The 14,559-nt window shown below is 31.9% G+C and overlaps 1 protein-coding gene across 1 annotated transcript; it reads left to right on the top strand.

Annotated features, from left to right (window-relative positions):
* Window positions 1-1,572: 1,572 nt before the first annotated feature.
* Window positions 1,573-9,233, top strand: LOC133191848 (mitochondrial-processing peptidase subunit alpha-like). The gene is made up of 12 exons (XM_061327578.1): window positions 1,573-1,625; window positions 3,564-3,772; window positions 4,183-4,262; window positions 4,386-4,468; window positions 4,953-5,055; window positions 5,336-5,428; window positions 5,767-6,045; window positions 6,368-6,579; window positions 7,339-7,429; window positions 7,785-7,847; window positions 8,133-8,277; window positions 8,597-9,233. The coding sequence occupies exons 1-12, from the start codon at window positions 1,576-1,578 to the stop codon at window positions 8,770-8,772; spliced, it is 1,584 nt and encodes a 527-aa protein (XP_061183562.1). The 5' UTR covers window positions 1,573-1,575; the 3' UTR covers window positions 8,773-9,233.
* Window positions 9,234-14,559: the final 5,326 nt, after the last annotated feature.

The raw sequence follows: 14,559 nt of genomic DNA on the forward strand, positions 1-14,559 counted from the left end.
TACTTTGTTTTTTGAAAGAACATTTTAATTTTTTCCTCTCCAGATAATCCTCGAAAAAATTCTCTGTTTTCAATAGTTTTTACCATCATTTGAAATATCGATTGATATAAATGTTATAACAATACAAAATTTTGTTTGGTGGATCATGAGCTTTGTGATACATGTAGTAGTTTAAACACCCAAGTCGTTTCCCCGATCCAGTACATCCAGTTATACATATTGTGGAGCTGGGTGGAAACTGGAAAGGATACATTTTTCTATGTCAAGTGTTAAAATATAAATGAATTAATCTAATGGTTTCTTTTCTTTCATTAGGTTCTAGCATCAATGAAGATTTGAACTATTGTCCAATGCCAGGGCAATTTTCGGTAGATCTTGAGTTTGGGAATTTTTGTGCGTGTAATGTTAAGAAATAAAATGTAAATTAATTTAACTTATGGTTTCTTTTTTTTTTTTAATCTTTTATTAGATTCTAACACTGGTGAAAATCTAAACTCATACATATAAGAAAAATTAATTAATTAATTAATTAAAATAATTAAATAATAAATACAGTTCATTTATTATGTACAGGTATCGGGTTCGTTCGCCCTATCTACCTGTTCGCACGAGTCCGTTCGCGCAAGGTCCGTTCGCCATTATTCTTGTTCGCCCTATATCTCGTTCGCCCTATTATATATACAGTAAATAATAAATATCAACATTTATTATTAATTTTATTCAATATTTTACGACTTGGTGTTTTTTTTTCCAAATGTTACTACAGAATTTTTTTTTATTTACCGTAATCTTCAAATTTGATATTTATGCTCTTTACATGCTTAATTGATTTAATTATACTTAATTATGTCACTGTAAGTTTTGAAAACAATTAAAGGACTGAGACGTTAATTTCTGTTGGTCTGCCGGGTCTTTGATAGGACAGGTATTTATAGTGTGACCACATGCATACGTCTGTTGTCTCCCGTGTGCAATTTATGTACCAATGTACATACAATTTATTAAAAAAATCCATTGGTTCATTATTCAACTTTCTGCAATATAAATAAGACGAACGGACCCTGTGCGAACAAGTTTTAGGGCGATCGGACTCTGGGCGAACGGGAATGAGGGCGAACGGCGTCAAGGGCGAACAAGTTTTAGGGCGAACGAACATACAACCTTATGTACACTGCAACAAATATGTAGATATTATCATGAAATAAAAAAAGATAAAATTAATATGACAATTCTCCTATCCCACTCGTAAAATAAATTCCATATCCAGCTACAAAACATTGAATATCCTCTATATCTAGTTGGTTCAAAGAGAGCTTCTATGTCTATTTTAAGGACTGTCCTATAGGACTATCTTAAGCCTTCGTGTAGATACATGTAGCATATAATGTATACCTGCAGGTCTGTGAAAAAACTTTGACTAAATGATTTCAAATCATCAAGCTGTTGTTACCGTATTTTGCAATTCAGAAACAGTTCATGTAATTATTTAAAATTAAAAACGCTCGCTTTTTTTTTATTTCTTGACTAGGGAATTTATTTAAGATCGGGTTCGATGTTCTTTATATAAAATCAAAGATGGCAGCTCTCTTGTCGAACTGCGTTCGGGGATGTTGCAGGATTTCACGGTATGTATGAAGTTAATATTTCTTGATTTTCCAAAGTGTACATATCGATAAATGAAAATTTTTCATATATTTAATCATATCATAAGAAAATGTGAAATAACATTTTTATTCAATAATTTTAAGGACCTCTTATACTGTCTTCTTTTTTCTTACGAAATGTGACCTTAAAGTGGCTTACACAAGATTCATACTGTTATATGTAACTTGATATTGACATGCCTGTTGTCTTAGAAAGTATTTTTGAATTTTCTATGAAAATATTTCTATGGGTAAGGTTTTGGTTCCTCTGCCGTTTATTTGCGTTGTCTCTCCACAATTACAAACGTGTGTCTCAGGAATCACAGGGCTCTCATACCACTTTTTGGGACTGGAGCCAGGGCCGTTCAAATTGGGAAATTACCATCATTATGGGAAAATTGGAAAATCCAATATTCATGAAAACCCCCCTCAAATTTTGCTTTTCTAGCATTTTGTCATCAATTCTGGTTTTGAATAAACTGTTAAACATAACAAATATGGATAGGATATTTATGGAAGAACATTGGCTTTGCTCATTACTAACTTTGAGTGTTGAAATTGTAGTTATTTGTCTTTTTGAGTGACAGTCGCTAGTCACATCCTCCAGAATTTCCTCGATCACATGGTTATCGCGGTTTTCAAATTAAGCATGAAACTGACTGGTGCACTTGATGCTAAGCGCAGCTTACTGTTGTTTAAATAAAATGTCTATTTTATGGCACCTAGATGATGATTTCTTGTCAATTTTATAGAGTCAGACATAATACTTGGCATTATGGCTCATTGTTACCTAAGTCCGTAATAACAATAACCTGGTTCCGAATATATATGATGTGAACTAATTAATACAGTGGTACATAGAACCTATTTGTTTCACTTGTAAGTGTTTGTTTTAAATTACATTGAATTTAATGTTTTTAAAAAATATTTTACTACAGAAAATTGGGAATTTTACACCTTTCTTCTTGGAGAAAAGGTACCTTTTTTGCATTGGGAAAGGGGCCGTTCAACAGCCCCAATTATAGAAAATCAAGAGCCCTGAATCAGGGAATAAAAGAACTGAGTCTTCGGACATACATTACATGTACATATATTTATAGCATTTAAACATTTGAAACCTCATTCAGCGTAATTAGTATTTGCTAAGATTGGAGTCTGCTACACCGGGGACAAATTCTATCATCATTATCATTATACAGGGTACTTTGAATGTCATCTTTTAACAGGTTTAACTAAGAAACATTCTATACAATAAGAACACCGACACTGAGCCTTTAGTGTCTCTAGGGTTGATAAAAATTAACCACAAGTCCTCCTCCCCCACCTCCTGAGGCTCCTCTCAAGGTTCAAAATCAAGGAGATTCAAAGTGAAAGTAGTCGTCTCTGTGATTACTGTGAGCACTGGAAATCTGTAAAGGGGAGAAGGGTGTGCACCTTTTCATAAGGATGGGAGGGGGAGGCAAATTTTTGTTGGGTGTTAAATGGTGATAACCTGGATCAGATTGAATATATTTTGATTTATTTGAAGGATGGATTTGGCCAACATAAAGTTATTGTTGGAATTGCCTCCCACCTCATTGAAGATAAACTCTCCTGAATTGTTTAATCAATTCTTAGTCTATAATCGCATGGACTGCTGAAACAAATAGGGTTGGATCTATAAAGCAAAAAAAGGATTCCTAGCTTGACAGGAGATTCTTTTCACAAAAAAGTTGGGATGCACTTTTCTATCAGTACAGCTGTATATCGTGATTGTGCGATTCATATCGGGATATACCTTTGATTACAAAGTGAAAGGTGCTATTATCGTAGTTTATTACATTAGAATACTTGGTTGGGGGATTGCATTTTTTTTTTTGTCACTTGAGAAATTAAATTTACAAATTGTCTCTGATGTCAGATTAAATTTTTTTTTTTCAGAGGAAGAAAACTGAATTTAAGAAGGTTCTCAACAACCCAACACAGACTTAAAGATGAGGATACCCCGCTGAGTCAACCACTGCCAGATTTTCCTGAACTGAAATATGCCACTGCATCACCAGAAACATACGACACTCCAGTTACAACCCTTGAGAATGGACTCCGAGTGGCATCACAGAAAGTTTTTGGTCATTTTTGTACATTAGGAGGTATGTCATACATAAAGTACTTGAATAAAGAACTATCAGTATTTTCTTTCCATGTACTACATGTAACAGTATATTTCAAAGGAAGGGGGATTATTTTTGCCAAATTTTTCAAATTTGTTTAAGTACTCTTTTTAAAATAATTTTGTCAAAAAGAGTATTCCTTTCACATATTTTAAAATTTTTTTGTGATGTTTTTAATGAATCTATACTTTTGCTATGCATCAGAAATTTTACAAATCAATAAACTAAGCACTATTAAACATGTTAAAGGAAAATCAGTAGAAAAATAGTATTGGCAAAAATGAATTCTCATTTAATCATATTGCATTGTACATGTAGCATTTACAGTTTTTAATGATTTTCATCAACAGTAATAAAATGCCTTTCATGTATAAATTTCTATTTTTCAGTTTTGATTGATTCTGGCAGTAGATATGAAGTAGCTTATCCCAGTGGCATTTCACATTTTATAGAAAAATTAGGATTTTGTGTCAGTATATTTTATCCTTATAAACTTTATTCTTTTTCAGTATTGGATTTACTTCAGAATGATATGTATTTTAATTAGGATATTCTTGTTAATGAATTGATTTCAGTATGTTTTCTTTGGCAGTCAACAACAAAATACAAGAGCAATGATGAGATATTACAAGTTTTGGAAAAATATGGCGGAGTCTGTGATTGTCAGTCATCAAGGTCAGTCAGAAGTTATATTTAGTAACAACAAGTTTATAGATACTGGAGACTACAAATCTAAATAGAATTCATCCTCACAATCAAGTTGTAGTTTTTAACAAGTACACAAGTACTAGAGAGTACCAAATCAATGAAGAAAGTTCAGCTGTTCACAAAAATTTACTAAAGTTATTTACTTTATACCATGATATACATGTAAGACTAAAGAGTATCTCACAAAATGCTGCCATCCTAAGCAGACATTTATAATGATCATAGTTTTCCTGTTGAAAAGTCAGCACTTGTGTGATATTGATTTTACATTTTGCTCTGGATACATAAATAATTTATTGGATGACTTGTATTTTCCCTATCTTCTATTTATAATCATATTATCATAGTTGACTTCAAGTTTAAAAAAAAAAATTAGATTGAAATGTGAACAGCATAAAAACTTTTGAGGTTTTTCTAAAAATGTATTGAATAAAAGCTCACTTTATTTCAGAGATGCCCTTATATATGCAATGTCAATTGAAACAGAAGGCTTAGAAAAGGGATTAGATATTTTGTCAGAGGTTGCAATGCGTCCTGTCATCACAGAGGAACAGGTTTGTATAATAAAGATTGTCTTCTCTCTAGCAGCTCCTGGCTATCATTATAAATAAAAACTAGTTGACAGGCAACAGGAGATTCAGGATAGGGTAGAACAAAAATTAATGTATTTAAGAAAGTTCTTAATTAATTATATATAATTGTATAAAAATATGAATTTGACAGAATTGTTTCTTTTTTAAACAACTTTCGTAATGCTTTTCATATGCAAATAAGATTTAGTATACGATTTCAAACTATGAACTGATGAAAAAAAACCCTTTTATCTGCTTGCAGATTGACTACTGTAAAATGGCAGTGGCTTTTGATCTTGAGAACATTGAAAGCAGTCCTCAGCCAGACATACTGATGACAGAATTAATACATGCTGTTAGTACTTTTTGTATTCTTCCTAATTGCTATTTAATATCTGGCTCTTTTCATTCATATCCCCATTGGCAATATTACTTGTACAAACAAATTCCATAATTATATATGATTGTCACTTCTTTGATAAATTGAAGAAAAAAATCAGTGAATACTGATGTTTAAAGACAAAATTGTTCCGCATTGCTCCTTATTTAAATACATTTTAATCATTAATCATGTTACATGTACTTTATTTTGTGGTTAAAATTTTCCAGATTAAAAAATATTATATTCCACTGACATTAAAATTAACAGTTACAGAGCTTCTTGCAGATATGTATCTTGTATTATTTTTGCAGGCTGCTTATCGAGACAACACACTGGGTCTTCCAAAAATTTGTCCCAAAGAAAACATTGACAAAATAGACAAAGGGACTCTGTACACATTTATGAACAATTTTCATGACCCCTCAAGAATGGTTCTCTGTGGGGTGGGGGTGGAACATGACAGGTTAGTGGAGTTGGCCAGGGAGCTCTTTGTAAAGAAGACGCCCCTATGGAAAGAGGATCCATCCCTGGTAGATCACAGTAAATCAGTGGATCATTCTATAGCACAGTATACAGGAGGAAAAATGCTGGTAAGAACTCCTCTGAAATAAGTAGGTTTTTGCACATTTTCTTTTTGTCATTTTCCAGTTTTTTTTTTACATAGCTGGGCAGTGTGAATGTCTCTGAATCAGTATAATTTCTTCACATTCTTCTGCATTAATTTTTTGTCAAATAATTTATCAGTGTTGACAGTTATTTTCAGTATATATATTTAGAATATATCTTATTTCTTAGAAAAAGAATATAATGTGTTATTCATATCCAAAAATGATAAAGTAGCCTAAAGTTTTATCAATAATTTTATTTTTCTCTTAGGTCATATTAATCCTGTGCTGTTTATCTTTTTTTAAGATTGAAAAAGATCTGTCCAGTGTGAGTAAGGGACCCAATCCTTTCCCAGAGCTGGCCCACTTAGTGCTGGGGTTGGAGAGCTGTTCTCACAAGGACGACGACTTTATAGCATTCTGTGTTCTTAATATGATGCTGGGAGGGGGAAATGCTTTCTCTGCAGGAGGGCCAGGGAAGGGGATGTATACCAGACTTTATACTAATGTATTGAATAGGTAAGTTGGCAAAGAAGTGTATGTGTTATAGAAAGAAATATGAAATCCTTTATTTTCGAAAGGGTTTAATATTCATTTTTTCATGGTATAAAAAACCCAATAACATGTACTTTATGTCCTTTAAGTAATTTTTAAAAATTTAAAGGTTAAGTTCATTATTCATGTTCCTTCTCCTACTCTTAAAATCAAATCCCTATGATCCGATATTATTTTACTCAAACCACAAAATTTTACCCTGTTGAAAATAGTTTGGTATGTTTTAATATCAAATGTGTTGATGTTTAAGCATTGAATCATTATTTTTTGAAAGAGATAGTCTCATAACTGCAACAAATTGAGTAACGCAAGTTAGCGCGTTACTTAATTTGTTTGCACACTATTGCAGTTATGAGACTATATCTTTCAAAAAATAATGATTCAGTGTTTATATTTACATTTTTTAAGTCCTTGACTGCAAATGTGATTTATATTTCAAAATCCCTGTATTATCCTTAAGGTTAGTTATAATTAATGGAAGAGCTGTTGCAACAGCTTCTGTTTAATGTCAGCGTGAATTTTGATTTTTGCTTATGACGATCAAAATAAAACGCATACCGTACTTTAACCTTTTGACCCCCTGGTATGGTATTTTGGCCGTAGCTTTCCTCACACTTTATAAGCAAAATACATGTTGAATGTAAATAATTATATTTGTTTATTGGTTCAGAATACATGTAGTGGTATTTTGAATATTTAAATAAACTGCAATGTTATTTGCAGACACCACTGGATGTTTGGTTGTGTTGCCATGAACCATGTGTATGATGACTCTGGGGTATTCTGTATTATGGCCAGTTCTCATCCTAGCCAGGTAACCAAAAAGTTTACATGAAGTATACTTACTTTGTACACGTAACATATAGGACACTTTTTGTATATACAAATGTACCTTGTCATTGAGAGTTAAATATCAGGTATCTGTATGTGCAAGTACTGATAAGTATTTTCATAGTGGCACACACAATACAGATGCTGAAACTCAGGCAGTCATATTTTATATTTATGTAACAATGCAGTCTTTTGTGTCAGAATAGTCAAATTCATAGCATGTATTATGGCTTATATTAGTCATTTTTTAACCCCTTCTAATTTTACCCTTGTCTAACCCAGTAACGTTAATGAAGGTCATGTTTGAAATTTAGAAAATATGTATATTTCTCTTTCAGTTGGATGACTTAGCAATAGTTGTTTTATCCGAGTTTCTAAGGACTCCAGAAGAAATAAGCAAGGTTTGTTAATTTTAGTTATCAGCATCATTTCAAAGTTTGACCAGTATATACCGTAAATGTACTAAGCAACACAGGACAATGAAATTTCATATTTTAAAAATGTTTTAATACATTGAATTTTTAAAAAGTTTTTGTTTGCCTTAACTCTTTCTGTAAGACCTTGCAGTCAAGGTGCATTTTATGAAGCTCCAAGTCCTTTCCTGGTTATAAGCAATAAGACACATGTATATGTATCTTGAAATAAGGAATTTTTATGTTAATAAAGTTCTAAAACTGATTCATCAGGAGGAATTAGATCGTGCCAAGAAGCAGCTCCAGTCCCTACTGATGTATAACCTGGAGTCTCGTCCTATGATGTTTGAAGATGTTGGGAGACAGGTGCTCAGCCGCGGATTCAGAAATCCAGCTCAGTTCTATCTGGAGGAAATTGGTGGGCTATCATAATCATTTTACTGTTGATTTACTTTTGTGCTGTAGAATTTATTCTAATGTGGACAGACCTAAATAGATTTCTTAACAGGAATCATGGTGAAGTCAGAATCACTGATGTGAAGTTTAAAGTATTAATTTAACAGAAAATTAACTTCAGAAATCTATACATGATTTGGTTGTTAAGATAACTTTTTCAAATTGATAAGCCAGAGAAAATTTTGAAATTATTTTTAGCTGGCAATTCTGGTTGAGACATTATCAGATAAGTTGTAAATGAAATGACAGGCAAAACAATAATCAGTTCCGTATTTTTACAGAGAAGGTAACAAGGGAAGACCTACAGCGTGTAGCTAAGAGAATGCTTCGTTCTAAACCAGCAGTAGCTGCATATGGGACATTAGATAAATTACCACCATATGAAAGGTTCCAGGAGATTTTGGCAAATGGAGCTGTAGTGAAAAACAAAAGGAGATTTGCATCTTTCTTCAAATAACTTTATAATACAGTGAATTTTCTATGAAAACATATACAGTGCTTATTGCAGGACAAACATCCTCAAACAAGCTTCATGCATTAATTGTTGGAGGAGTTTGGTTTCTACTCCAATATTTTATCTGTGTAATCGTAATTATAAACGAAGTGTTTGTACCTTGACATTGTGGTACATTCTATAATTGATACATAATAATAAGCACAGCTGGTCACACAGTTCAGTTTTTAGCAGATTTTTTGTTCATGTTGCTGAAGTGCCATTGGAAACATTGAAACACCGACTTCAATAAGTTTTTGTACGTGACATTATGAATTCATTATTAATATTGCTATATTGTAGCAGCTCTCTATTACAGATAACAGTGTTTGCTTGGACTAACTAGATCTTGTATGTTTTATGCTTATTTTGTTAAGAAATAAATCAGAGTGAGATTGAGTACTTTAATTAAACATGATAAATTGTTCACTGCTTACATATTTAAAATTGATACAATGTAGGTTTTTCCCTCTGTCTGCCTTGTCTTTAGAAGTCAAAATTTTTCATATGAATCACATTGTAATTAGATAATCAATATAAAAACTCCTTTGAGCTTACTCTCTTTCACAACTAGTATACAAATTCCTTTCTTTCTAACCTTTACGCTGATATTTTTTTACACTATTTTTTTTCATTCACGAAAGGCAGCATTTTCTATACAGTGTCAAGAAATGCAACTTGTATTATTCATATATGAAAATCTCATTAGTACCAACAACTCAAGAAAGAAAAACAAAAATACATCACTGAAACGCATGAGAATAAAATTTTTTCGATAATTGAAAAAATATTTTAAGTTCATTTAGTTTTTAAAGGTTCCATAATGAAGGTTGAGACTAATATATTAGATGAGATTCGCTACTACAGTGAGTACCACGTCTCTCATTTGTTGAAATAAAATTTATCTTGTTTTAAGGGGTTGCAGTGGAACTTGATATGGCCTTGAAACTTTCCAAGAAGACCCCAGCATGAAGTAATTACTGGTATACAGAAATGTAATATGTTCGCCCATGAGTGCTGCCAAACCAGTAAAATATGTTGGTTTTTATCGATTTGATTATTGAAATGGGCAATATGCACATTTAAAGAGGTCTTCCCATGCACTCCCTTCACCGGTATATGGTTACGTCTCTATATGAGCGAAAAATGCTCGAATGGGACGTAAAACATCATACAATCAATCAATCAATCCCGTGCACTTCTTGGTCAAGTATTATTACAGGGTGAATTAAAAAAAAATGACCACCAAACTGAATTTTTTTTGGAAAAATTCAACTACTTATAACATATTTTTCACTTATATCATCATATTGCACATGCATTCTAGTTTAAAATCCTGAAGTGGCAATAGAATAGACAATTGGATTAAAAAGTTTCAGAATTTTTATTAGTAAAATTTCTTTTGAAAAAAGAAAATATCATTACACCTTAAAAGACTTTCTTAAATACACAATCACAAGAAATTATAGTTTTTTATGCTTCAAAATTGGGAAAGGGGTATAAATGATTAAATATAGACCTTGACTGAGTATCTTCTCTTGTATATGTGACAAAAAATTGGCTTTTTGCTTGTTATTTTACATTAATTTTTCAATTCTGGTCTGAAAAGTTTTAATATGAAAAAAATATGAAGCAATAAAATTCCCGAAAATTTCACTTTTTTGTCCGTTCAAGTCAATTCTTTAAATCTAAGCCAAAAAAGAATTTTTATATACGAGTTCTCTTACAAAAAATACTAGATTTTGAAGTGACCCTATGTTACATTATTGTGTTGCACTCCTGACATCTGATATGTATTTTATTTAACATTAATTTGTTTTAAAAATTATAACACACAATAATCCATTCTTACTTTGTAAATCAATTTGTCGTTTTGATATTTTTCATCGTTTACGGCAGGAAATTTATTTTTTGAAGATCTTAAAACATGATTATTTGCAAAGTATAAAATATACAAATTGTATTTAAAAATATATGTGAAATGATGAAAACTATTCCCTGAATTGACTGTAAAATTTCTGTAATTTGTTGATAGACATAGTGTTTTTAACATCAAATAGTATCAAACATTTTTTTTCAACTTCTTTTCTAGTAAAGATAGTTAAAAGGCATTGGTAATTATAAAGCAGTTTTGTTGCACTCCTGACTGCAGTAAAATTTAAAATTAAAACCATAGAACACAAAATATAAAGTGTTGGCAACATCAAGTGGTAATGAAATTGTGCAATATTTATACATGTAGTCCAATACTTCATAATTAAAACAGATGAAAGTATTCAAAATTCGCATTTTATCTGGAATTATTCCCTATTTATGCCAAAAAACTAGCTTAAATGTATATTTAGAAGATAAAATATATTTAAATAGCATATTTTCCTTTAGAGGAAAAACACAGTTACCCACCAGAAAAATTCTACTCATAATTTTTTCTTTATTTTTATTCTTATTGAATGATTTATAATTCAAACATATTTGTTGCACTCCTGACCAAAAGCATTGGGGCCTTTAAAGTATAATTGTGAAGTGAAAAGTACATAAGAACTTGTTCTGTTGTTCCAGTGAAGTTGAGGAGGAATTACTTGAATTTTATGACAATTTTTTAGTGTGTTTATTTTTAACATTCATTAAAAAATCACAAAAAAGATAGAAACACATCTGAATTGATAAAATTGAAAAAAAGGAAGGATTTTAATAATAAAACTGTCAATAATTTAGTATTTAATTATACAGAAAGATCATTATTAATTAATGAATACTTCTAAGCATGAATAGAAGTGTTTTCGTCACACAACTTGAATATTTAAAAAAAATGTGTTGCACTCCTGACAATAGAAATATAGATCTGAAGCACAGACAGATCCTGTAATTGATAAATCTATTTGGTAAAAATGCTCTTTGTGTCTTTATTTTCCAAAATAAAAATCAGAAAATCATATAATAATAATAGTTTTTTCATGCTTGGGAGCGAAACATCAAATGTTGCACTCCTGACATTATTGGGTATGCACATATACTAGTACTTGACTCTCATTAATGCTGCTTGTGATTTATATAATAACATTTTTAAGTTTTAAAATGTATATCAGTTATTGTTTTACACTTCAAAAATTCTTTTTTGTTTTAATTTTCTTTCAGAATTTTACAAATGATGTTTTTTTGGCAACAATACATTTTTTCTGTTGCACTCCTGACATGGTATAGAATTTTTTTAAACATCAGCCATGACCACAACTTCATTAAATAAAAGTTACTACAGTCCACATTTAAAGCTCAATACTTTGAATATTATCAGAAAAGTCTTTATTTTCAACATAAAGCATTAATTATTTATTTCACACATCTCCAAAAAATATTGAAATTTCAAAATGTCACAAATAGGTGTTGTACTCCTGACAATTTTAGCATCATTTTTGGGCATAACTTTTTTGTTAATTGAGATATCAACGAGATATTTGGCAGGTATTGAGACACTATCTAAAGACATATGCTAAGACATAGAAATCTATTTTCATTGCCTGTATTTTTAGTGTGGGTTGATAAATATGCGTTTGGTCAATTTTATTTGAATTCACCCTACAAAAAATATGGCTCAAAGCTAAGAAAATGACTGTACATTTCTGTGAAATATATTTTTAATGTTATATAATACATGTATGTTGAATATTTTATAGCTATGATATTATCGTATGCCATTCACCTGTCGTATCAAGAAATCAAGAGGACTTTCGTCGACTGATATAAAATACAAGTTAAGGCCGGGCTTCCCACCAAGGATATTAATGAGGGCGTTTTGTCTATGTTTAAAATTAATGATCCGGTCAGTGGATCAGGTAGAGATTACACTTCTCATTCATCGTGATGTCATTCAGGGACATATGTTACGGAACATATTGTCGATCTGTAGACACTGTCGTCGGCGACAAGTTATAGTTTGAGTACATTTTATCGAGTGTATCATGGATAATCAAGAGGGCGGTGATGAGTTTGCGAAGCAAACGAGCAGGTTCGTGATACAATGCATGTATGTACCTACCCTCACTGCACATGTTGTCGTCTATCGGTACTTGTCACCGTCTGAAAAGTTACTCATGTACAGTGTACATATTGTTGCCGGCGACATTATGTGCCTACCCTCATTGTACTTATCGTCACCCCACACTTAGAGTTGGTTAAGATTTTTTTTTAACTTTTATGAATGAAATAGGTGTCTAAAACACACAGACATGTCTTGTAGGCTATTTCACGCAGGTACATATTTTCATCCTATACATATAGTCGCCGGCGACATTGTGTACTTCTCCAAACTGCACATACTGTCGCCCTTCGGTATATATTGTCGCAAGCTGCAAAATAACACATACGAGTACATATTGGCGAAGGCAACAAGATTTGCGTACCCATACTACACATATTGTAATAACGATGATTATGATGATGATAATGTTGATGATATGATCATGAGTTTAATCAAGAATTCCCGTATCTTAGTTTATCAAAGTCGCGAACTCCGATCTTGGACTCAATTTTTAGCTCTTCTGAGCCAAAGGCTCAAAGAGCTAATGCTATGGCCATTTGTGCGGTGTGCGTAAGCTTTTTTAGAATATGGGCCACTTCTCAAGAACCACTGGGCAGATTATCACCAAACATACACATAAGGATGAGGATATGTTGTAGATTAAAAATTGTTCAAGGCATCACCCTGGGGCAAAGGGCGTGGTCTCATGGTCACTTCAAAGTTGACCAAAAATTACATTTTATTAAAATGTTGATATTTTGCTTACTATAGGGACTACATGTAGGATCATCAAATCTTGACAGTGGATGCATCTAAGAACCTCATATCATGTTGACTCAAAAGTAGGTCACGGTGACCTACTTTTTAAATTTTGAAGCCATTCTTTTTCAAAATGATTTAGAGGCATATTTTAAACAATTAAAGGCCTATGATCATCAAACTTTGTCAGTTGATGCATCTTGGGTCCTCGGAGTAAGCTAACTAAAAGTAGGTCACCTTGACCTACTTTTTGAATTTTATAGCTAATCTTTTTCAAAACATTTAAGGTCATTAAGTCGAATATTGAGATGTTTAGAATCATTAAATCTTGTAAGATGATGCATCTTGGGGCCATAAAACACATTTATTAAAAAGTAGGTCACAGTGACCTACTTTTTGAACTTTGCAGGCATTCAATTTCAAAGCGTTTTAGAGGCATATTTTGGACATTTTAAGGCCTATGATCATAAAACTGTAAGTTGATGCATCTTGGGTCCTCGAAAAACGTCAACTGAAAAGTAGGTCACGGTGACCTACTTTTGAAATTTTATGGCTAAAATTAAATATTTTGGGTACTATTTGGCTTAGAATCATCAAACTTTGTCAGTTAATGCATCTTGGGTCTACGGAGTAAGTCGACTGAAAAGTAGGATACCGTAACCTACTTTTAAAAAATTATGGCTTTTATTAAATATGTCAGGTACTAATTGGCTTAGAATCATCAAACTTTGTCAGTTAATGCATCTTGTTTCCTCGGAGTACAACTGAAAAGTAGGTCACTGTGACCTACTTTTGAAATTTTGTTGCTGTATTTAAAGATTGTCAGATACTATTTGGGTTACAATTATCAAAATTTGTCAGTTGATGCATCTTGGGTCCTCAGAGTATGTCTACTGAAAAGTAGGTCACCATGACCATTCTTTTCAATTAATATAATTGCTATTATGAAATATTTCGGGTACTAATTGGCTTAGAAT

This window comes from Saccostrea echinata, unplaced genomic scaffold (genome assembly GCF_033153115.1).
Source record: "Saccostrea echinata isolate AGI-Se365-2 ecotype Australia unplaced genomic scaffold, CSIRO_AGI_Sech_v1 ptg000025l, whole genome shotgun sequence".
NCBI classification, from domain to species: domain Eukaryota; kingdom Metazoa; phylum Mollusca; class Bivalvia; order Ostreida; family Ostreidae; genus Saccostrea; species Saccostrea echinata.

Bases quoted from the DNA above. Each gene is read 5' to 3' on its own strand.
- LOC133191848 (XM_061327578.1), top strand. From the start codon at position 1,576: ATGGCAGCTCTCTTGTCGAACTGCGTTCGGGGATGTTGCAGGATTTCA. The intron at 1,626-3,563 runs GTATGTATGAAG...TTTTTTTTTCAG, and splicing joins GGATGTTGCAGGATTTCACG to AGGAAGAAAACTGAATTTAA. The intron at 4,469-4,952 runs GTCAGTCAGAAG...ACTTTATTTCAG, and splicing joins TGTGATTGTCAGTCATCAAG to AGATGCCCTTATATATGCAA.